The 25,897-nt window shown below is 42.0% G+C and overlaps 1 protein-coding gene across 1 annotated transcript in view; it reads right to left on the bottom strand.

Annotated features, from left to right (window-relative positions):
- The window catches only part of PCNX2 (pecanex 2), a 298,842-nt gene that overhangs the window by 118,595 nt on the left and 154,350 nt on the right, over positions 1 to 25,897 (bottom strand). Inside the window, exons 20-21 of the mRNA XM_042960259.1 lie at positions 8,202 to 8,343; positions 3,821 to 3,998 (exon numbers count right to left, since the gene is read on the bottom strand). Of these exons, the coding sequence (XP_042816193.1) occupies positions 3,821 to 3,998; positions 8,202 to 8,343 (320 nt within the window). The remainder of the gene's footprint in view (positions 1 to 3,820; positions 3,999 to 8,201; positions 8,344 to 25,897) is intronic.

The raw sequence follows: 25,897 nt of genomic DNA, 5'->3' as shown, positions 1-25,897 counted from the left end.
AACTCTCTCTTGCTTCTGTGCCTTTGCACATGCTGTTCCCTTGATGCAGCTCACTTTTCCCTGCCTTCCTTGCCTGACTCACTCCCCCCTTCTTCAAAGCTCAAGGTGAGCATCATTGTTTCTGATTCTCCTGGGTGGGACTGGGTACGCTTTATGTGCCCTCTCGAAATTCTCTGCCATGGCCACCTTCCTTATCACACTTACTGTAATTATCTCCTTACCTTTGTGCCTTCTTTCCAGAGTCCCCAAGCAGGGGAGGCCGTGTCACAAAGCGCAGCCTCGAGGAAGAATCCTGCGCTACCATTTTATACCTACGAGATGTTTCGATGACTAACTAAATTCTGTGCCTCTGCTCGTCTGTACCAGGAATAGTATCTTACCATAAAGGACCGAGCACATCAATATGTATAAAGTGCTGAAAACAGCACCTGACCCATGGAAAGTACCAAATAAAGACGTGCTACCTTTCGTATCATTAGTAATCTTTATGCCCTAGTACAATGCTTAATAAAATGCGTAAGGGATGTTAAATAAGTGAACAATTACTTTGTTGAACAAAGTTTTCTGAACAAATGCTTCCGTAAAAGCATGCATTCCCAAACAAGAGGTTCCATTTTAATGCAAGACTTTCTACCTACATACAGAAAAAAAAAAAAGGGAAATGTCATTTAGAAACTCTGGTTCCAAATCATTTGAATGGCAGTTGCAGTCACCTGTAACAGAGCCACAACTCATGGCCCCGTTGTGATTATTCATGTAGCTTCATATAAAAGCAACTTCACCCATTAGTGTTAATTTGCTAGATGGTAAGAGAGCTACCTCCCATGCTGAACCAATGGCCTGTAGAATTTCGTAGTCAATGCATTCTGCAAATGCTGGCAGAATTATCCTCTGGCAGGATTCTGTAAAGTCCTACTTCTACAACTAAGCATTACTAGAAATGTCAAGGCAGAGTGGTTTCTAGGAACTTTTTCAAGACCAGTGAGAGAGCGCAAAAGCAGCTTTGTTGTCTTTGATCCTGTCGTAACCGAGTACCCGTACCTGGAGTATGCTTTCTGCCCCGCCAAGGACCTAGACGCCCCAGAAATGCGACAAATTAATTACAGCAGTTAATTCTTGAAAGGAAAGGCTGACTGATGGGGCTGGACTGAAAGAGGGAGGGGACTGAGAATACAAGGGAGCGGGGGAGGATGGCCTGACATCTCAAAGGTGATGCACCACCTGGGTGTAGGCTTGGAATACCACACATCTCGAGAGGGGATATGGGATATCCCCCTCTGGCCATTCCCCAGGAGCCCAGGATGCCGTAACTGTGAATGCCCCACCCTCCTGTCAATGCTTGGGCGGTGCTAATTCTTTCCCACTGGACTCTGGAACTCATTATGTCCTGTTTTTCATTTTTCACTAGGTCTGGCAGGCTGCAGAGACTAGCCAACATCCACCTTCCAGACCTTGGGGCACAGTTTTTTTTAAAGGTATATTTAAATGATGAGAAAGAAGAGAAAGCATCAGTTGGGAATTACGGGCAGGATATTTACCGGAAACATTAACTGTGGGTCCCGCGCATCGCCACCACTGTCTTCTGTCACTAATTTCTGCTGGCTTTTTTTTTTTTTTCCCCAGGAAGATCTCCAATGCTGTCTCTTTAACGACCTATTTTTATTTTGTTTCTCATTCCAGACAATGGACTCTTCCCAGCTCTCTCAAGATCAAGCGTGAGCAAGCATCAGAGGGAGTTAGGGATGTTTCAGGACTGACTCGCTATAGAGTATGCTGATTTTTCTAGCTTTTGTTCTTATCCCCAGCCTAAAAGCAAACTATTGAAATTACATGTGCTAATGTTCCCACAATTAGAGAAAATAGGAATGCGGCCACTATAGTTCTGTCTGACTTTATTAGTGCTTGAACTGTGACTTCAAAAAGATTATGGCAAGTGAAAGTCAAATGCTTGCAGCCGCTAAGTTTGCACGGAGTTAGTTTCAGACTGTGTCCTGTCCCACGCTGCTCACGATGCACAGGATGGCACCGAGTGCCAGTGGGGGAGGGCTGCCTGTGCTCCAGGAAATGAAAATCACCGTTCTGCTGTGGATGTACAATCACTTAGAAGCCAGGCCCTTAAGACTTTGACAGTGAGACCCTCACTCCTCTCTGTCATGCTTGTGTTCACCTGGGGCGTCTCACTTTACAGAGAGATTCTTAAGTGGAGCTCAGGGTGGAAAACCAGCCACGCTCCTTCCCACACTAAACAGTGCATAACTTCTGTTTTTCTACTTACAATGGCTCTACAAATTCTGCCTTGCACTTGGAAAGCACATCTTACTTAAAGACTTCTTTCAATCCTCTCAATGCCCGGGTGAGACTGTCATCCTTACTTTCAATTTTATCAGAAACCGCGGGTCAGAAAGGCGTGTAAAAACACCGTGTCAAAACAGAAATAATGCCAGAGCCGGGAATTCAATACATCCTGACACATTTTGCATCTGATTAGAAGCTCTTACCCCCTGCAAGTGGTAAAGTTATTTACAATAACTTCTAAAATGCTTTAAAGATCATAGAATATAGTTTTACATTTATTATGTGAAATAAAGGCAATTTATACATAGTGAAGGAAAACAGAATATGGAAGCCTGTGATTTGAACCGTGAGAAAATTGGGATAACTTTATCAACACCAAACAGAACTCAAACAGAGAAGAAATGTTTGTGGGAAAAGGACCAAGACCAGGGTTCTGGAATAAGATGTAGGCTGCAAAAGTAATAATAGCACAGAGCATGTGACAAACGACACAAGAAGGGACTCGGGCAGCTGAAAAATCGGAGTTCAGCCTGAGTTATAAGAGGAAACGCGCACGTCTGATAGGGTGAGGATAATTACTCACAGGGCATCGTTAGGACAATACGAGAGTTTTGAAATTTTGTTACCTAAAATAAGCAAAGAGAAAGGTAGAAGAAAACGGTAAGTAAGAAAGAGAAACATTTAACAGAACGGATTCAAAAAGAGGTAAAAAAAATGAAGTTCAGGAAAAAAGATCTTAAAATTAAAAAATTATTAACCAAAAGCGGGGGAGGGGCTGGTTAAGTCAAGCTGAGGGCAGAAACGGGCGGCCACCGTATTAAAGACAGCGCGTGAGGAAGCCAGATGTGAAGTGAGATGGTGTGTCAGTTTATTTACCAGGAGTTGTTCCAAATTCCTTTTCATTTCTGTTTACAAACCCTGGCTTTGCGAGGTGCTCAGAATACACTCAGGTGAGTATCCAGCGGATTTTATCCACCCCCCCCCCCCACCGCCGCCATGTTCGACATCAGATTCCATCCCCATATTTTGCCTGAACTATGATTAGGATTTCTCATTGCCTGTGTATCTTGACCTAACACACGCCAAGAAGAATGAAAATAATCCAAGAGACCTGGTTCTTGGATACCAGGTCACAAGTTCTACCTCAAATGCTAGCTAATTAAAAAAAAAAAAAATCTGTCTGGCTGCTAATCTTTAATTCAGAGCATTTTGAGGTCTAGGGAAGTTCTGTAATGAGATTGCTAACAGACGCAAAGATCATAAAATTTCAAAATTTCAAGCAACAGTAAATGGCTAAATCATTGTAATTAGTGATTTTTGGCAAATTACGAGGCATATTTGTATTCCACGGGGAAATGTCCCTCAAATGGTAGCAGGAGCGTGACACGCATATGTAATTCAATGTAATTCAATTTAATTTCACTCCACAATTTTTTTTAAAGGAAAATGTCTACAGCTCTTGAAACCTGTGGTGAGAAACGCACCTTTTACATATGAAAATGAAGAAAATGGAGAACTAACTTGCCTTGCTGAACACAATGGACACCATGAAGAAATCCAGTAAGAAACTCTCTGACAGATCTTTGTAGTCAAAATGGAAAAAGATCGCAGTGAAGCTCACGTGAATAAACTGATGAGCGGGGTTGCAGAAGGAGGTCCTTAGCAGCTTCATGCCGGCAACGATCATCAGGAAAATGTCCCAGCTGTTGGAAAGGAAAGAAAGGAAGCGGTCAAGGACGGCGAAGTACCAGGTGAGTCACAACAGCTAATGTTTCTTGAGCATTTACTGTGCACGGTGCACTTTACAGGCATGAAAAGCCAAGACTGGTGGGGAAGGGGGACACAGGGGCGGGGGACGGTGTGGGGGGAGGCTCTGTCATTATCCACATTTGTCAGAGGAGCAAAACGGGGTCTTAGAGTTTGGGTCCCTTGTCTAAGATCTCATGGGGGGGGCAGGGCGGAGTGAGGATTGAAACTCAGTCCCAAGGGACTCTCAAGCACAGACCCTTGGCCTTGAGAAGAAGCTCCTTCCTGCCACATGATCTTCACGGTCCCCTGTCCTTCGGCAAGGACACAGAACTCCCTTGGAGCTTATCTGAAGGACTCCTGCAGCGACAGGTTCCGCAGAAAGTTTGATGGCGAGTGAGGAAACAGAGCATGCTGTCCCTCTTTGCGTCCACTCAGTGTATGCTTTTTTATTATGAAAGAATCTTACTGAAGCAGTGATATAATAGTAGCTAATATTAAATTCGGAAAAGAAATAAAACCCCGGTATCTCAACACAGACCTTTTTGCCTTTACATGTTAATTTCTAATATTTTTCAGCATATTTACCTCCCTGGTAAATGTAAGCTCTCTGGACTCTCCCCCCCTCCTGCCCCCACACACACACACACTTTTTTTTTCCTGCTGAAAATGATACCATTGTCATTTTTTCCCCCATGGCATTGGCCTTTTTAGTTAAGGAACTCATCACAGCAGTCCAGCAAGGAGATAATCAGGACTTTGCTTCAAGGCCTGGGCTCCTGGATGCTCTTGTCTGGGGAGTCAGGTTATTAACCTGTATAGGGAGCATGTGTTATACGAACAATTCCAGCAGATGCTGAAGCCAACAATGAATAATCTAACTACCTTAAGCTTGGAAAGTTAATGATAACAGCTAAGAATATCCTGACAGAGCAAACAACCACTTCCTGGAGGGGTCTGTCTTTCTGAAGGAAGGCTTTGCGCATTTTGGGCAGATTCCTGCACCGTCCCACTGTAATACAATCCTACTTGCAAACTCAAAAGAAAGGCAGAGATGGGAATACTTTCCAGTGAATGGTTGCACTTAAAAGAGAGAGGTTTTTTCCCCCGGCTAAATACAGAAAACTGGAGCTATGCCTCAATTTCCCTCAGCCTAGAGGGATCCCCGGGCTCTGGACCCTTTTCAGCATTATTATTATCTTGTCCCAGGATGAGGGCACTCGAAAAATGCTTTTAAAGTCTTTGCACCTATCAGGTGCAACACTGTCATTTTTGTTGTCAAAAAGATCTAATAATGTTGGCAATTCCATTTGCCTTGATGTGATATTTCATATGCCTTCAGACCGAGGGCTACAATTGTTTTCACTTTGCCTGAGGATGCACCCAGTGAGATTTGCTCAAGGCTCATCTGAAGAAAACTAGTCCTTGATTACATACAGATTTGGGCTGAGTGGGAATGTTTTCATGTAACTTCAACATAAAACCCTCAGGGTTCCTGCAGCAAAGTTGCGCACTGCTCCAGAACCCACCTTTCTTTTCCTTCTATTTCCTGATGAAAATACAGTATAAAGACATGACTTTGGGTCCAGTTGCCTTTGACAACAGCCCAGGATACAAGAATGTCTATGCCCAATGACAAGGCATCTTAAGGTTAGGGGTATTCTTATTTGGGTTTTCACAGGAGACTGATGATTTTGGGGGTTATTCAGGCCAAATCTAAGTGAGGGTCAACTCTTAACTTTGTGTTCTCTGTGACTACGGTTAAAATGAAGAGCATTAATTTTTTGCTTATCAATGATGACTGGGTAACACTATGGGAGATCTTAAGGACTGAATTTTATGGCCTTTATAACACTGCAAGAGTAATGATCACAGTTAAAATAGTTCAGAGACTATTGTAGGCTCAGCTGAAGGTTTAATAAAGGCTTATGTAGCAGTCAGTGAACACAGCCTGGGACAGCTGCAAAGCATCCATTTAGATCAGGCTGGGAAATATAAATACCTAACAAGATATCACAATTCACCCATTCATCCATTTACCAGTCCCGGCTTGATCACCCATCTACCTAGCCTTCTACCATTTACTAGGGGGGCTAGTATTAAAAGTCGAATAAGAAGTCATGCCTGTTGCTGAGGAGTTCACTGCCTAACTATCAGGTACAGTGGTTCTCAGTGCAGGTAGGCTGGGGGATTCTACAGTTAGAAACAGGTTTCTGGGTGATACTGACATACAGACTCCTGCTGTCCTATTTTAGAACAGCTGGTCTAACGGGGTACTTGAAATTATTATTTAAAAAAATTTTTGAGCTTATTTATTTATTTTGAGAGAAACAGAGACAGTGTGGGCAGAGAGAGAGAGAGAGAGAGAGAGAGAGAGAGAATAATGAGCAGGCTTCATGCTGTCAGCACAGAGCCCGATGCGGGGCTCGAACTCACGAAACTGTGAGATCATGACCTGACCCAAAAACCAAGAGTTGGACACTTAACTGACTGAGCCACCCAGGCACCCTAAAATTACTTTCAAGGCTTCATTTGGATGCCTCAAGAATATGAAGGAATTGTCAGCTTTTGTTCTAAGAAGAATAGTTCTGTTGGTGTCATCTTGGATTTGAGACTATTTGGAGGGACACAGCTAAGGTGCTACTTTCTGATATTCGTGTCTGGAAAAAACATTATAGGGGGTAGAGAGTATTATTACTTGAAACTGGACTCTCTCCAAACTCTTTGACTCTGCCTGATTCCCAACCCTTGTGTCCAGCCTCTGCCAACAGCCAGAACTGGAGGGCCTCGACCTGCAGGCTTAGCTTAAGGTCCCAGTCCTGAGGTTGGAAAGCGAGCCAACTTTAAGTCCTTCAGCTCGTTACCCCGGGGGGGCAGCACTGGTACCCTCTTTGCTACTTTAGTTCTGATCGTAAGCCCTCGTTCTAGAAACCGAGATGCGGCCTTGTTCCGGGAGGGCGGCAGGGTTAGCCAACATTGTGCCATACCAGAAACACCTACCACTAGAGAAAGCACTTGAGGTTCTGGACGAGGAGTCATCTCCGGGACTGGGTCCCCCCAAACTGGGCAAGAGGGCTCCAGTCTCACTGTCTGTGTTCTTTATCCAGTGAGACTGATTTTCATCCCTGGATCTGAAGTCCAGGATTTTAAATACCAAAGGGCACGACTTGGCCTGGCCTAGCCATGACAGGTCTGAACTGGAAGGAAGGCAGAGTCTGATAAAGACAGGAAGGTTATATGACCATTCCATTCAGTGTCTGCTTTGTGTGACTATGAATCCACTCAATGTCCAACAGAGTGTTCAAATGTCTTTTATCTCAGCTTGCTCAATCTTTGGCAAATGTTAATTAATTTGTCCTCATCACCCCCCGAAAGGAAGAGCAGGTTTAAATTAGTATGCTTGGGATTATGCACAAGAATTGACTTGGGCACATAATGTTTAAGCAACATGACTTAATAAGCAAATCTGGGAAAGGATGTCTTTCTCATTCTCCTACTCGAACTTACTTGACCAGGCACTTCAACTTTCTGTCAGAGCAGCAAATCCACAGATTATCGAGAAGGATTTCCATTTGCAAATTCAGAGTTAATTTTAATGTATGAAACTAACAACTCAACTGTGTGTTGTTAATGCTTTGCAAAAACATGGGCATCTTGACGGCATGATGACGCTGTGCTCCGTGTTTTTTTTTAACTGTGAGGCTTCTCCCGATAAATGCAGAGAGAGCACTGACAGTGATTAATCCCCCCTCCCTCAAGCACAAAACGATAGAGTATTTGCTAAATGAAATGACATGAGGCGGTTCATAAAGCTCTGAGCATGATGGTAAGAACTTTCCAGGGGGTTCAGGAACCCCCGGAACCACACTGTGCTTCCGTCATCTCATTAAAGCTCACTAAGTTCTTGCAGGAGCTTTTTCAAACCGACTGTCGTTTATTTGCAACATCACTCCAAGCAGATCTGACTTCATTTTCAGCCCACTCTGTAATAACCATCAAGTTCCTCCAGCGAGTTTGAGTAAAAGACCACCGTGGCTTACTTTTACGTGGCCAGTAAATTAGTAGATGCTGTACTACTGTAGCCTGTTTAGAGAAAATCCACCCGATTTTGGAATCATTGTGATCGAAATCATTCCGAGAATAAACTGTTATCCACTTACTGGGTACCGAGTCTCCGGTAATTGCTTATTGAAAATGCATCAATAGTGAGGGCATTCAGAATTATTGCTGGGTACAGGATGTATTTTTCAAAACACTGAAGCCAGACATAGAGTCTTTCGAACCACATTAAATGGGCGATATCTGAAAGAAACACAAAAACCATTTAGAACTGATCAAGTTATTTTTCTTTAAGTACATGTAGTAAGAAACAATGCCCACCCCCCCTTTTCATTCAAAAGCTGCTCACTCAGAACTCCAGATTCTAGACAGGACATACCAGTTTGCTTTCCAGGCAATCCTTAGCTTTATTTCTACATAGTTCATAAATAATAACATACGGTAATATAGACCAGGGTCCCAATTCTTCAAGTCAGGTGATTTTTCCATATGGAATTATTCCTGGGACCCAGGAAGTAAGCTGTCCTATATCAAGGTCTCTCAGAGGAAGTATGGATGGACAGTGAGGGATGAAGGGTTGAAAAACAATCTCCTGGGCCCATCTCCTCTTCAGCTGGGACACTTCCAAGGCTGGGCTTTCTTCTCCTTCTTCTTAGTCTTTAAATCAACAATCAAATCCCCAGGACATACATACACATAAGAGAAAGCTGATCCCCAGGCCCCATCACTATGAATGTATTACATTCTTGAGAACCTTTGTGACAACAGGAGCACCACGGGGAGTGACGTCTCTTCCCACAAGGGCTAAGGTTTTGAGTCAGACCAGTCTGGGTTTTCATTCAGACTCTACCAGCCACTGGTGCGTGACAGTGAACTGTTAACTCAATCTTTCTGAGCCTCGGCTTGTGCCCCCTGCCCACCCTCTGAGTCAGCTGCTGGGGAAGTGGTTGCCCCTCTTTCCCGCCACTCAGGGCAGGGAAGGACTCTGCTCCCCCTCGGGATGGGGTCATGTAGGATGTACACTTGCAGTGCCTGTCACCCCCCTCTGGCTACTTTTCTTTCTGAGGAGGAGGGGGAGTGGCTGGCTGGTCCGGTGGTCAGAGCACAAACTCCCTTAGGCCACAGCATCAGGAGGAGAGGAGAACACACATCCCTGACACAGGAGTGAAGTACGGAGCCAAGCTCTCCCCTGCTTCCATGAGGAGAGCACTCCTGGTTCAGCTCAGGGCCCGCAGGCAGGTCCATCTCATTCTCTGCTGAGTCTCTCTGCTACTAACTGTGAGGCTGAGACGGTCCCCAATCCACCAGCCAAACAGCCAGGAAAATGAATCAGACAGCCGGGGACTCAGTCTCTCCACCGAGTCTCAGAGGCCAAACCCCCAAAGGGCAAAGCTGACTCCATCGAACTTCTGGAATCACATTCCTCAACCACTTATAATATCAAACTTACACCTCAATAACCTATAGTAAAAAACAAAACAAAACAAAACAAACAAGAGGGCCATGTCGTTGTTACATTATTTGGATTACACAAGAATCCACTCATGAAGAACAGGTCACACTCACACTTATCATTTGATTAAAAATGTGAGAAGAGGTCAGCATTCAGGAATCTGATTCACAAAGAATGATGAGGACAGACACAGTGTGAATACCTCATGACATTGACAAGAAATAAGAACAAATATCCCAGGGATTCATCAGTAGAAGAGAGACGCAATGAGAAATCATCAAGATAAAAATAAAAAGAAACGTTAATGATACATGAAACAGGGAGGAAGACTGGGTAATGACCCAAGGAAAAGGAACACGCTGATTTGAAAAGATATATGCAGCCCTGTGTTTATTGCAGCATTAATTACAGTAGCCAAGAAATGGAAGCAGCTCAAGAGTCCATCCACGGATGAATGGATAAAGAAGACGTGGTGTGTGTGTGTGTGTGTGTGTGTGTGTGTAACAGAATATTACTCAGCCATAAAAAAAGAATGAGATCTTGCCATCTGCAACAACATGGATGGAGCTGGAGGGTATTAACACTAAGTAGAATAAGGCAGTCAAAGAAAGACAAATACCACATGACTTCACTCACAGGTGGAATTTAAGAAACAAAACAAAGAAACAAAAAAATTAGACTCTACTTTTTTTAGTTTATTCATTTTGAGAGAGAGAGAGAGAGAGAGTGTGTGTGTGTGCATGCCCACAGGCAGGGGAGGGGCAGAGAGAGAGAATTCCAAGCAGGCTCCATGCTGTCAGCGCAGAGTCAGATTCGGGGCTCAAACTCACGAACCAAGAGATCATGACCCGGGCCGAAATCCAGAGTCGGATGCTTAACTGACCAAGCCACGTAGGTGCCCCCCAAAATCAGACTCTTAAATGCAGAGAACAAACTGATGGTTACCATAGGGGAGGTGGGTGGGGGAATGGGTGATAGGTGATGGGGATTAGGAGTACACTTATCATGATGAGCACTGAGTAATGTAAACAACTGCTGAATCACGGTATTGTACACCCGAAACTAGTATAACGCTGCATGTTAGTTACACTTCAATTTAAAAGGTATATATACGCGATGGAATGTTGCTCAGCCCTAAAGAAGAATGCGATTTTGCCATTTGCAACAACATGGATGGACCTAGAGAAAAGTCAGACAGAGAAAGACAAATACCATACGATTTCACTTATATGTAGAATCTAGAAAACATAACAAATGAACAAAAACAGACACAGACTCTTAAATACAGAGAAAAAACTCTACCTAAACAGAGTGGAGGTGGGTGGGGCATGGGCAAAATAGGTGAAGACGTACAAACTTCCAGCTGTAAAACAGATAAGTCATGGGGATGAAAAGTACAGCATAGGGAACATAGTCCGTAATGTTGTAATAACTTTGTATGGTGACAGATGGTGCCACACTTCCCACGGTGAGCGCAGCGTAATATATGGCATTGTCTGTGTCACATACCTGAAACTAATGTAACACTGTATGTCAACTCTACTTCAATAATTAAAAAACAGCAAGGATGTTGGGTAGGAATTTAACTTCGGGTATTCTTAATGGTGAATGCGCAGTGTTTTCCGGTATAGATTTGAAAATGGGCTGTTTCATAGGGAATTAAGGTGTTTTTTTTTTTACATATGATTAATGAAATCTAGGTATATTATTATATATTCTACATGCCGACAACAGGGTTCTCATCTTTTGTGAAAGTATATGAAAATTAGGAAAGACAAATTTTTATGATGTCTCCCCCATCCCTTTAGGCAAATGACAGGAACCCTACTTCTAGAGAAAACTGAGGCTATGAGACTCCAACAACTCATCTTCCCACCCGTCAGCTACGAATGTATTCATAGTTACAGCCACCTGCTGGGTCCTCCTCACGTTGAGCGTCCACTGAAGTTCTGAGTCCCGTTCTTTCCTGATGGCTGGTTCAGGGATCACTCCCCAGAGTAGCTCTTTCCTGTTGGCAAGTGGCAATATTCCAGTCTTTGCCAAATTGAAAACTTGCTTTCCACTCTACACCTCGCTCCCTCTGCCCTTTTTTTGCACAGCTTCTTGAAAAGGCTGTGAATGTCTGACCATCCCAGGCCCCTGTCTCCTACTTACTGCTGAAACTTCTGCGCCTGGATATTTGCAGCCACCCCTGGCCAGAACTGTGTATGGAGCAGCCACCTGTGACCTCCCAAAGGACAAATAATTGATCCTTCTCAGTCTACCTTACTAGACCTTTCTGGGCATAAAACATCGCCGGTCCTTCCTTCCGCAGAAAACTCTCTTTCCTTAGTTTCCCCAGGCCACCTGCTCCTGCTTGCACTCAAACCTCTGATACTACTTTTCCCATTTTCCCTGCAAACCCCTCTTCCCTTATTTGGTCATTTGCTCTCCTTGGACCTCTGTATTATTTTTTCTCATTTTCAACACCCTTAACTTTAATGTTTCCATCCACGCTGAGGACACTCCCATCTGTAACTCTCCATCTTCTATCTGTCTCCTGGCCTCCAGATCTAAATACTCAATGGATGGCTTCACCTGATGTCCCCAAGGAATCCCCAAATACATGTCAAAACTGAACTTGTCAGCCTCCACACACCTGCTCTTCCTCGCACATTCTTTATCTTATCTAATGACACCTGCATTCACTTAGCCATGCAGGCAACATACCTCGGAGTCATCCTAACCACAGCTGCATGTTGGAACTACCCGGGGACAAGGCAGAAAGATGCTGTCCTAGATCTGTGGTTCTCAAACGTCGACATGCAAATAAATCACCTGGGGGAAACGCAGAATCAGACCCAGTGGGTCTGGAATGGCGTCAGATCTTCTATACCTGCCACTTCGTAACTCTCTGGTCACGATCATCAGTTCTACACTCACTTAACTGGCGACCTGAAGTAGCCATGCTGGATTTTTCAAAAACGTTGTCATTGAACTTCTTCATATACAGAAACCTGCACATACCATACACATACGGCCGTGTCCCTAGCACCTAGAGGAAGAAGAAACCCTCTTGAAGCCCCCCGTGCCTGCTTCCAGTAACTGCCCCCCAAGGTAACCAGTGCCCTAACCCCAAACACCACTGTTCCGTCTGCCTACTGTCCTTTTGTATCTTTTTCCCAACACTCTCCTTGAGATTCGGCCACATCTTTGTGTGTAATCATCATCTGCCCATTCTCACTGCTGTACAATAATCTACTATATGAATAGACACAGGTTGTTTTTCAAAGCTGCTGTACACGAGCGTTCACGTTGTTTCCAGTTTAGAGCTATCATGTAGAGTGCTGCCATGAACATTCTTGCACAGGCCTTTTGGTAAACATGGGTACGCTTCCGGGGTATATATCTAGCTACAGAATTGCTAGGTTATTAAGTGTGTGTAGGAAGCTCTAGGAGATTTTCCAAAGTTATGGAGCCAATTTACACCCCCACAAACAGTGCAAAGAGTTCCTTCTGTTTGTTCACATCCTTGCCAAAACATTTTCTCTCTCTTTCATTTTAACTATGCTGTGGGTGTAGAGTGGTATCATGTTATGGTTTCATTTTGCATTTCTCTGATGACTAATGCAGTTAAGTACCTTTTCATGTGTTTACACCATTTGGCCATTTGGATACACACTTTTGTGAAGTGTGGCTCTCCGTGTGCGTTGCCTGGTTCTTTTTCCTCCTAGAGTAACGTCTTTTCCTTACTGATTTCTAGGATTAGATGTCTTTTCTTTACTGACTTCTAGGAGTTCTTTATATACCTTAGGTATGAGTCTTTAGTCAGATATATGCATCAGAAAGATCTCCCATTTTATGGGTTGTTTATCACTCTCTTAATAGTCTCTTTTGTAGAAAAGAAATACTTAATTTTAATACGTTCCAATTTCTCATTTTTTTTTTCCTTTTGGAGTCTTTGGTGCTCTGCTTATTTTATTTTTTTAATCTTTATTTATTTTTGAGAGAGACAGAGCACGAACAGGAGAAGAACAGAGAGAGAGGGAGACACAGAATCCGAAGCAGCCTCCAGGCTCTGAGCTGTCAGCACAGAGCCCGACGCAGAGCTCGCTCATGAACCGTGAGATCATGACCTGAGCCAAAGTCGGATGCTTCACCTACTGAGCCACCCAGGTACCCCTTTGTACTGTGTTTAAAAGACAAAGATCGTGAGCACATTCTCTTATGTTTTCCCCTGAGACGTTATTGTTTTACCTTTCACATTTAGATCTGCAAGCTATCTGGAATTGATTCTGTATGGTGTAAGATAGGGATTGAGACCGATTTTTTTCCCATGTGGATAACTGACCATCACAGTTTATTGAAAATAATTTCTTTTTTTAAATGTTTGTTTGTTTATTTATTTATTTATTTTCAGAGAGAGAGAGCATGAGTTGGGGAGGGGCAGAAAGAAAGAGAATCCCAAGCAGGCTCCACAGTGTCAGCACAGAGCCCAATGCGGGGCTCGATCTTTGAGATCATAACCTGAGCCAAGATCAAGAGTCAGATGCTTCACCGACTGAGCCACCCAGGCACCCCATATTGAAAATGTCTATTTCCTCCCACACGGCATTGAAGCTCACTATTGTCTATGCCTTTATGTGTGCTGGGTGCCTTCCTGGAATGTCCTTCTGTATTTCCTGCTTGAGGAACTCCTGGTCTTGCCCGCTCCCCATGTCCCTGGCCATTCCCAGTACAGTTGCTACCGGCCGTTTTCCAGGGCTGTGCACTCGGGAGTGTCCATCCCAAGGGAAGGGTCTAATCACTGACAGTGTTTAGAACCGTTGGCACAAGGTGAAAGTAAAAAAGGAGTCCAAATTGTAATTGGCATTATTATTGTTTTAAAATTCTTTAGAAACAACGCATGCCCCCCTTTCTGCCTGTGCTGGGCGGACCCTGCCATCTCCTCACCGCCGGTGGTCCACCGTGCCGCCATATAGCAAGGACCCACGAAGCTTCTGCAAGACACTGAACCAGCATTCTGTATTACTACCTTTAGTTTTCAGGCAGAATACATCATTCCTTTGTGCCATCACTATGCACTGTGAATTCTCTAACTATAGTACCTGTTACACCATGGAGCATTCATTTAAATATTAATCTCCCCACTAGACTGTGGGTTTGTCAAGAGTAGACGCTATGCCTCCGTCGGCTTAGGGTTCTGTAAACGTTCACCTATTATCTTATCATTTTTAGTGTTCGAGGGAACTCTGGATCGTTAAGTCAAACAAAAAGCAGCCTCTTGGAATTACTCTTTGAATACAAAACAAAAACTTTCTAACTATAACACATTAAGCAATATTTCCTATTTTAGTCTCTCCTAAAGTCCAATCGGGTACGTTTAGGTTTCCTTCTATGCACATTATTTTTTCTGATTTCTCAATTTATATGAAGTCAACAGAGTCAGATTGGGGCCGTCACATCAAATGCAATTCAATTCAGGCTGCTTATAAAAATACATTTACAGAGTTCTATCAACAATTGTCACCAATTCAGAGAAACATGACAACCTTAGCTAGATTCCTGCAAAAATATGTAAATTAAGGAAATACAAGCCAACCTCATGCTGCAGGGCTGTTAGAAAAACATCTGAATTAAAAGAAACCTCTACAGCTCGTCACTGTAGAATGCTAGTGCCATGTGGATGGGGGAGTGCGATCCAGGCTTTCAAACGCTTGTCACATTTGCTATCAGACCATGATGTTTTCCAGTGAGTGGGGCTGATGTGAGGGCAGGGACACAATGTCACTGCAGTCCTTGCAAGGATTTACGGCAGATAGTGATAACAAATACGGGTTTTCCATAAGAATTTTCGTTTCTCCATCGCAGAAACACACAACGCAATGAATTTCAAAAAACATGTACAGAAATCACCAATAAGATCTGAATTTACCATCCGTGCCTTTCCAAATATTTGAGAGCAGAGGTATTGATTCTGTGAGATTTAACCCTCTGTGGTACCTGGAAGGGAGGGATGTGTGTGGAAACTACAGCACAGGCACAGCTTTGAGGCATGTGACTAGATATCCCGGCTCTTCCCACGGGCAACCCACCGATTCTGAATCTCTGGATGAGAGGCCAGAGGATGTGCTTTATACCGTCTGCACGCACCGGCAAGCACGGGTTTACGTACTGTACATTAAGGGGAAAACATTCTAGGTGAAGATTTATCCCAAGGCACGGCTTCCCTGACTGGTGTCAGGACATCCAGCCAAAGCGGGGGTGGAGAAGGACGTGGAAAGGGGGTTACAATAAACATACAGGAATAACAGCAGCATCACCAACTCCAAACTTTTGACTCCAGCTTCTGCTAATCCTTTATGTTGAAAGAAAATCAATTTCCCCGTAAATGTTCCATATCTCTATCCTCCTAGCAAGCTTGGGAATTTATTCCAACGAAACGTTACAATCTCTAGATGGTAAAAAACTCTTAACAGACAAGTCGAACTCATACTGAATGTTTATGTTTGGGAGTGGAGGGGAAGCAGAAAGGAAGAAGAATAATTACACGGGAGGAAACTAAAACAGCGATGTAATTCCAGAATTCTGAATTCTAAAAGACGACACTGAATCTTTTCTTATGGGGTGGCCATGAAAAGCTAATGAAAGGCAAAGCTTACAAATGCACTAGCATGATAAACATGTTTCTTAGGGCCCCAAACTGCCTCAGTATTCATAGAAAGTCAAGTGAGAAAGAAAATCTTTGCAATGGTATTTTATAACTGTCCTTTGGCAATGCCCTGAATATGCACAGAGACCATAAAAGACCTTCCTTGAGCATTAGTATTTCTCTCTTCCCTGGAATATTAGGCCCGTGAGGAAAAGAATGCAAACTAACTACGCCATTTACAAGTTATATACAACTTACTACAATTGAGTGCTTTAAATTTTCTCCAAGGCCTTTCAGGTTGTTTTATTTAGAAGCTTACGTTACTAAAAGAAGTCCTTCTCGATAATTAAAAGCGAATCAAAAACCTTCGGGATGTTTTTATCTTTAGGGAGACAATTTCCTCCAGTTCAAACCTTGAATTGCCACTTCGGCTGCAAGGATGCATGATTTCTCGCCTTCACAGGGGCCAGGCGTGTTCACAAACATTTCCAGACGGCTACTGCTCAGTTCAAGCGGCCCCGTCACCCTGAGGCATCTAAGGCAGAGACGCCCTGCAAAATGGAATCACCACGTCCAGGCTGGTGGCATCCCCTCATTAGAGGCGATCGCTTTTCCCTACGAGGGCTTCTCCTCGTTATCTTTCTTGCTGGGCCGAACCTCACATCGCAAAGTCCTTAGCACTATCATGTACACACCATGGTTTATTCTCTAGAAAAGGCTTCGCTTCCAAAGCCAGTAGCATGAAGAGGGTAAGTAATCATCCTTAAACGTAAAGCAAATCACATTCCCCTGTTGCTCAAAGCCCTGTAATTCCGCTTAGGATAAAGCCAAGGTCCTCGTGACTTTTCCATTCCCATTAGTCAGTACAGGATGTGCCCATGGCCCTTCTCCTGCCTGGAACCCTCTTCCTCCAGTTTAAGGGTTAACTCCCCTCTTTATCTTCCAAGCCTCCAATTAAATGTCAGCCTCCTCAAAGAAGCCTTTCTTGGTCTTTCAGATCTAGCTCAGGATCCCTTTATACTCCTTCCCTTCGCTGTACTTCAAACCCTGTACGTGTATATTAATCTGTGGGACGAATGTCCACCTCTCTACTACAGCCAGGGGGCGAGGCTGCTTTTCTCCAGCATGCTTGGGCATTTAGCCCTGGACGCTGTCCACAGGAGCCGCGCAGGACATTCAGGCAACATCACCGATGAATTGATTCATAGTTCATTTAACTAAAGCAGACACCCAGTACGACAGAGTCTGAGGAGAGGCCGGGGTTTCCGTGGTGTGGCAATGCCTGCCGTGCAGGGGTTCGAGTTTCACTCCTGGCCATAGTACACTTCTTCTCTCAGAAGGTTCACCCCACGGTGAGGCCTTGCCACCCAGTGCTTCCCCCAACATTCTGCACAGTCCCTGGCCTGTGATAGGTTCTAGCATTATTTTTGAATGACTCAGTAATTATTACCAGGATCAACACCCTGGTAAAACCTCTCAAAGAAATACAAGGTAGTAAAGAGCAACATTCAGGAATCTGAATATTAAAACTGACATTTTTCAGAGAATAAAATTTTTTGTGGTTTCTTCAGTGGTTTTTGACTTTGGGGTCATGCTAGGAAAATTATTTTTCTCTTCCCAACCAAGATTATATAACTTGACCTATATTTTCTTGCAGTGCTATTCTGGTTCTTTCTTTCTTCTTTTCCTCCTTTAAAAAAAATTTTTTTTTAAATCTTTAATCCATCTGGAATTTAATTTGATACAAAGTCTAACTCAATTTTTAAAAATGTTTAGCTCATTTTCCCAAAACTTCCCACTGATTTTTTTTTTCATTAATTCAGTGGGAATAAAAATGCATCCTTCACATCTCCTCAAAGGGATAGAGAGGCTCTCGGGAGAATCAATGCAATAATGTGCTTTCTCCTCTTGATAGAAAGGTCCTCTGCTAATACAAAATCATAGTATTTAAAACTAAAACACTATTGAAATCATTTATTAATTTTTCACATGAAGGAGGTTAGGTCAAAAATTTTCATGTGAAAAGCATTAAGAGCAACTTTCAAACGTTCTCACTAGGAGCACAGGAGGGAAGATGTTTCTTGTTAGAACAGCCATCTTGTCAAAAGCAAGGATTATGCTCTTACTCATTTTTGCATTCTCAACACCAAACACAGTGCCTAGTACAATGCAGGTACTCAGTGAATGTCTAATCTGCAAAATCGTAATTTCTCCCCCAAGGGAAGTGTGATTTGTATGTTTTAAAGCGATCTAGTAACCTACGAGGAGTATGCACTTGTAAGGAATGCGTAAGGTACAAGATCGCTTTAAAACACCATTTCCGTTGTTCCACTGGTATCTCCATATATTTTCCTATCATAGAGCACTCTGTGGGTTAAGCGCTTCAGATAAGACCCCAGTGCATGCACATCAGGGAGACTAAGTCAGCACTCATCATAGTGACCTCCCCCACTGCAGCTGAGAACTAACATCACTCCTCCCAATGGCCTGATTCTGCGCTTCTATGCACACTGGGCCGCAAGAGCCCAAAGCTGCCACATTCCGTCCTGCATACATCACATGCATATTTAGACCTCTTGATTTTTAGTGTTAGGTTGTTTTTTTTTTACACTTCTCCAATTACTGGCCATTCGTTTTATTTCCACATTGTTTTCGATGTATCCGCAGTCTAGAAGAACCCCACTGGGCACTTGGGTAAACACCCCGTGGCTTGCTCAAAAGCTGAGGTTGGCAGCTGACCACTGAGCTCTGTCCCCAGACCCTCTCCTTCTTGAGGCTGGCCAGCACTGGCCTGTGCTTCTCCAGGCCTCCTGTAGCCTCGCTCCCCTTTGAGCAGAGGCAACTGAATCCCACCTTCCTTTTTCTCCTGCCGCAGTGTGAACCTGGTTCCACTCCAGCCACCTCCAGACTGACACAGAGAGAGAAGTTCCCCAGTTGACTAGAAGGAGAACAGAGCGGGAGAGTGAAATGAAGCAGTGCCTGGCAGAGGGGGGAAGAAAAGGAGGGGAAGAGAAGGTACATGAGGAGAATAACAACAGAGGGAATAATTAATAAGGCAGGCTTCCAGCTGACAGGCTATTTTTTGACACATCAGCTCTAAGCCATTTCGCTGCAATGCACCGTCCTATGCAAGCATCATAGCAAAGGGGACTGGTACTCAGCTGACACTAGTTCAGTTCATGCTCCAAACTATTTTAGTCACTTTGAACTAAAGAGGCTTTGAAGGGTTTTTCAGGTCTCTCACTACCACCTGATGTTAGCAACCTGTTATGCGGACCAAAAAAGGAAGAAGTAAGAAATACGTTCTTCTTCCCAGAGCCATAGCCTCTCCTAGTCACGCATACAAAGACGAGACCTTCCCAAAGACCCCAACACAGCCTTTATGTTTTGAAATCAAACAATGCCTGTCATGCCACAAAGGACTTTTACATAGATTATTGGGCTTGATTTAATCACCATGGAAATTCTGTGAACGAGGTCATTCAGGCAGTACGATCACCTATTGACAAAAATTTCAAAACCGTTGAACATATATATCCAAATGATAAAGGGCCACCGGCCATCTAGCACAATGGATGAAATGAGGCACAAAGCAAGGTGTGCAATGATTGAATTTAACTCTGGGGAACAGGAGGAGGAGATGTATACACTTACTGAATGCATTCTGCCTGCCAAGGGCTATGCCAATATTCTATACTTATTACCTTGATTCATTTCATCCCCCAACAAATCTTTCTTGTAGGAACCCCCAATTATAAATGACAAAATTGAATCATGATGGTTAAGCACAATTAATATGTGACAGAGCCAAAATCTGACCCCATTCTCTGGGCCATGACACTTTAATTCCCTCCTTAATGTTCCAAGAGCTTCCCGCAGGGGAAAATCCAGTCACATATAAAGGGCCGGGGTCGGGGGGAGGGGTCAGAAAGGCATCAGACTTTCCAACAGCAGCAGCAGAAGCTGAGCGACAGGAGACATTACCTTGGAATTCTTACAGAAGCGTTTGCCTCCTTAGTTGCTCCATAATACAAACTAACTATCCATTAGTACAAAGTACAGAGTAGAATGGAAATGCTTGGAGATACACAAAGCCGCCTAAAGTGACTGAAGGATTTGCTTCATTCACAAAGAGGGAGTAAACAAGGAACAATTGGAGCAGGTTCCGGGAGGGAGTCTGGGGAGATGGGAACCAGTAGATCACCTGGCAGGTTTGCCTGAAGGGAAAACTGAACTGAGAGACATTTTCCATAGCTATTGGAAAGGTTAGCAAGTACGAAAACAGAAATGTGAACAAGAAAGGAAAGATAATCATGGTATACTACTGGGCCAGAAGCGAACAACAATAGAACAACCATAGACTTAGTAGAAAAACAAAACCCTGAGTATTTGTTCAGAGAATATTAAAACCATACCGTGAGGAAGGAGAAAGGGAAGATGTTAACGTACGAGGGAAGATAAAAGAGAGGAATCCTTATTCAGAACAGGAAGTCAGTAGATAGGCAAATCTGAAATATCAAGACACAGGAGAACATGCACCTCACTTCGAAGAATTATGGTAAGGACCAGAAGAAATACCTAAAGGATAGAAAGGACTTTTTCGTGGAGAGGGAGAATCAGACATGGCAAAAAGTTGACAAGAGTCTGCTGCTTTTCATTACAACTTGTACTATTTGATTTTTAATTTAGGTTATTACCTTGTTATAAATGCAAAATACATTAGAAAAAGAAACATCTCTCAGAACCAGGTCTCCCACATGTTGAAACCAGTCTATCTGCAAATCACAGGCAAGATTTGCTAAAATGCAAAGTAAGTCTCACTTAAGAATGACAAAATAGGGACTGGTTCGTGAATTAGTTTCATTAGAGTGAATTTTTTTTTAAATTACAGTTTCAGTGAAGTTCTCAAGTGGTGTTGTTTACAATTTCTAATTTCTATCATCTTTTGCCCATTTATTCTAGTATATCTAAAAATTATAGCTTAAGCTTTTTAGGAAACCATTTTTTTTGCAGAAGGATGAGCCTGTTTGTATATAGTTTACCATCCACATGTACACTCGAGTCCTTCAAACCAGCCTTTACCTTACAAGGCTTTTTCCTGTCAGCCTACAGGGAAGTCTTCTTTCGATGAATTTACAGAGCGCTGATCATTCATCTGTTCGTTCAACCAATGTTATTGAACACCTACTATGCACCAGAGATTAATTCAACATTTAGTTCTAAAATTCATACATTTTTCCATTTTATATATTATGTCCAAGCAGTTGGAAAAACGTAAGCCATGAATAATTGTAGCCCCTACACTCAGGCTCTGGGCTTTCTACTTCCTTGAATTTCCTGCAAGGCTGCACATAGTGTTGACCCCACATCAGTGTGTATGTAGCGGTCATGGCTCTTCCATTCTGGCACAGCCATAGGTTTGCTTAACAGGTCAGAAACTCTTTGATGACAGAAACCACATCTTCGTCATCCTGTCTCACTGGTTCACAGGCCTGGTGTCAGGTAGGAACTCAGTAATTCTATTTTAAAAATATTTTTTAATGTTTATTCATTTTTTGAGAGAGAGAGAGAGAGACAGAGCATGAGCATGAGCAAAGGAAGGGCAGAGAGAGAGGAAGACACAGAGTCCAAAGCAGGCTCCAGGCTCCAAGCTGTCAGCACAGAGTCTGATGTGGGGCTCGAACTCACAAACTGTGAGATCATGACCTAAGCTGAAGTCAGACACTTAACTGACTTAGCCACGCAGGCGCCCCAGTAATTCTATTTTTAATGAACAGTATATTCATAAGCATTTTCTGAATGAATAAACAAGTGAATGTCAATAATGGAATTATTCTCTATCTCAATCGCTTTAAACCCCATTAAAACCCACTTTTACAGTAGGAGTATGGTCATCAAATCAGAGTACTTCAATTTTTCTTAAACTCTTAAGAGCCAAGAATGATAATATTAGGGAAATTTCTTCTTGGAGGACCATATGAAATTATGACCCAAGTCCATTATTCCTTTCCTAAATGACACGATTCCTTTTGAAAGTTCTTAGATAAAATGTTTTTTTGTCATATTTAATTTTTATTTTAATTCAGGTTGGTTAACATACAGTGCTATATTAGTTTCAGATATACAATATAGTGATTCAACACTTCCATACATCACCCTGTGCTCATCACAACAAGTGCCCTCCTTCATCCCCATCACCTGTTTCCCCCATCCCCCCCCCCCATCTCCCCTCTGGTAGCCATCAGTTTATTCTCCATCATTAAGAGTCTGTTTCTTAACTTGTCTCTCTCTTTTTTCCCCCTTTGCTCATTTGTTTTGCTTCCTAAATTCCACATATGAATGAAATCATGGTATTTGCCTTCGTCTGACTGATGCATTTCACTTAACAAAATACTCTCTAGACCCATCCATGTCATCGCAAATGGCAAGATTTCATTCCTTTTTATGGCTGAATTCCATTATCTATATCTATATCTATAGATATAGCATCTATTTATCTATATATATATACACACACACACACACACATATATATATATATATATATATATAGGCATATATGTGTGTGTGTGTGTGTGTGTATATATATATATATTATATATATAATATATATATATAATATATATATATATATAATATATATAATATATATTATATATATATAACATCTTTCTATTTCCATTCACCTATTGATAGATACTTGGGCTGATTCCATAATTTGGTTACAGTAAATAATGCTGACATAAACATAGGAGTTCGTGTATCCCTTTGAATTCGTGTTTTTGTATTCTTTGGATAAATACCCAGTAGTGTGACTTGGGGGAACTCCACACTGTTTTCCACATTGGCTGTACCAGTCTGCATTCCCACCAACAGTGCACAAGTGTTTCTTTTTCTCCATATCCTTACCAACACCAGTTGTCCCTTGAGTTGTTGATTTTAGCCATTCTGATAGGTGTGAAGTGATAGCTCATTGTGGTTTTGATTTGCATTTTCTTGATGATAAGTGATGTTGAGCACCTTTTCATGTGTCTGTTGGCCACCTGGATGTCTTCTTTGGAGAAATGTCTGTTCGTGTTTTTTGCCTATGTTGTAATTGTATTATTCTGTTTTGGGGTGTTGAGTTTTAGAAGTTCTATACATATTTTGCATACTAACCCTTTATCAGATATGTTATTTGCAAATCTCCTCTCCCATTCTGTAGGTTGCCTTTTAGTTTTGTTGATTGTTTCTTTCACTGTGCAGAAGCTTTTTATTTTGATGTGATCCCAATAGTTTAGTTTGGCTTTTGTTTCTCTTGCCTGAGAAAAAGTTCCTATGACAGATGTCAAAGAGGTTACTGCCTGTGCTCTCTTCCAGGATTTTAATGATTTCAGGTCCCACATGTAGGTAGGTATTTAATCCACTTTTTAATTAATTTTTTCTGTATGGTGTAAGAAAGCGGTCCAGTTTCTTCCTTTTGCATGTAGCTGTCCAGTTTTCTCAACACCATTTGTTGAAGAGACTGTCTTTTTTCCCATTTGATATTCTCTCCTGCTTTGTCAAAGATTAATTGACCATACAATTATGGGTTTATTTCTGGGTTTTCTATTCTGTTCTAGTGATCTATGTGTCTGTTTTTGTGCCAGCGCCATACTGTTTTGATTATTACAGCTTTGTCACATAACTTGAAGTCCAGAATTGTGATGCCTCCAGCTTTGCTTTTCCTTTTCAAGGTTGCTTTGGCTATTCGAGGTCTTTTGTGGTTCCATACAAGTTTCAGACTTATTTGTTATAAGTTCTGTGGAAAATGCTGGTGGTATTTCGATAGGGATTGCATTAGATGTGTAGATTGCTTTGAGTAATGTAGACATTTTAGCAATATTTGTTCTCCCAATCCGTGAGCATGGCATGTCTTTCCATTTCTTTGTGTCCTCTTGAATTTCTTTCGTCAGTGTTTTATAGTTTCAGAGTACAGGTCTTTCACCTCTTTGGTTAGGCTTATTCCCAGGTATCTTATTATTTTTGGTGCAGATGTAAATGGGATTGTTTTTCTTAATTTCTCTTTCTGCAGCTTCATCATTAGTGTATATGAACACGGCAGATTTCCATACACCGATTTTGTATAATTGCAACTTTATTGAATTAGTTTATCAGTTCTAGCAGTTTTTTTGAGGGGGGTGGGTCTTTCTGGTTTTCTGTATATAGTATCATGTCATCTGCAAATAGTGAAAGTTTACTTCTTCCTTGCCGACGTGGATGCCTCTTATTTCTTTGTGTTATCTGATTGCTGTGCCTAGGACTTCCAGTACTATGCTGAATAAAAGTATTAAGAGTGGACATCCTTGTCTTGTTCCTGACCTTAGGGGGAAAAAACTCTCAGTTCCATCCATTAAGGATGATATTAGCTGTGGTTTTTTTAATAAATGGCCTTTATTACAGTGAGCTATGTTCCCTCTAAACCTACTTTGTTGAGGGTTTTATCATGAATGGATGTTGTACTTTGTCAAATGCTTTTTCTGTGCCTATTGAAATGATCACATGGTTCTTATCCTTTCTCTTATTGATGTGATGTAACACATTGATCAATTTGCGAATACTGAACGACTTTGGAACAAATCCCACTTAACCATGGTGAATGTTTTCTTTAATGCATTGTTGAATTTGGTTTGCTGGTATTTTGTTGAGGATTTTTGCATGTATGTGCATCAGGGATATTGGCTTATAGTTCTCTTTTTTTTATCTAGTTTTGGTATCAGGGTAATGCTGGCCTCATAGAATGAATTTGGAAGTTTTCCTTCTTTTTCTCTTTTTGGAATAGTTTGAGAATGGTTATTAACTCCTCTTTAAATGTTTGGTAGAACTCACTTGTGAAGCCATCTGGTCCTAGACTTTTGCTTGTTGGGAGTTTTTTGATTACTGATTCCATTTATTTGCTGGTTATAGGTCTGTTCAAATTTTCTATCTTCCTGTTTCAATTTTGGTACTTTTTATGTTTCTAGGAATGTATCCATTTCTTCTAGGTTGTCCAATTTGTTGGTACATAGTTTTTCATAATATTCTCTTATTATTTTATTTGTATTTCTGTGATTATTGGTTGTTATTTTTCCTCCCTCATTTGTGACTTTGAGTCCTTTCTTCTTTTTCATGAGAAGTCTCGCTAGAAGATTGTAAATTATATTGATTTTTGTTTTCAGAGAACCAGCTCCTAGTTTCACTGACCTGCTCTATTGTGTGTGTGTGTGTGTGTGTGTGTGTGTGTGTGTGTGTGTGTGTGTGTTTAGTTTGGTATCATTTATTTCTGCTCTTATCTTAATTATTTCCTTCCTTCTGCTTGTTTTAAGTTTTGTTTGTTGTCCTTTTTCTAGCTCCTTCAGGTGTAAGGTTATGTTGTTTATTAGAGAGTTTTCTTGCTTCTTGAGATAGGCCTGTATTGCTATAAAGTTCCCTCTTAGAACCACTTTTGCTGTATCTCAGAGGTTTTGGACCATTGTGTTTCCATTCTCATTTGTTTCCAGGTACTTTTTAATTTCTTCTTTGATTTGCTTGACCCATTCATTATTTTGTAGCATGTTGTTTAACCCCTATGTATTTGTGGTCTTTCCAAATTATTTCTTGCGGTTGACTCATAGTTGTATGGTGCTGTGTCAGAAAAGATGCATGGTATGACTTCAATCTTCCTTAATTTGTTGAGGCTGGTTTTGCGGGCTAATATATGATCTATTCTGGAGAAC

Source organism: Panthera tigris, chromosome D2, assembly GCF_018350195.1.
Source record: "Panthera tigris isolate Pti1 chromosome D2, P.tigris_Pti1_mat1.1, whole genome shotgun sequence".
NCBI classification, from domain to species: domain Eukaryota; kingdom Metazoa; phylum Chordata; class Mammalia; order Carnivora; family Felidae; genus Panthera; species Panthera tigris.
The sequence above is the reverse complement of the archived record's forward strand: the minus strand, read 5'-3'. Positions and strand labels throughout refer to the sequence as shown.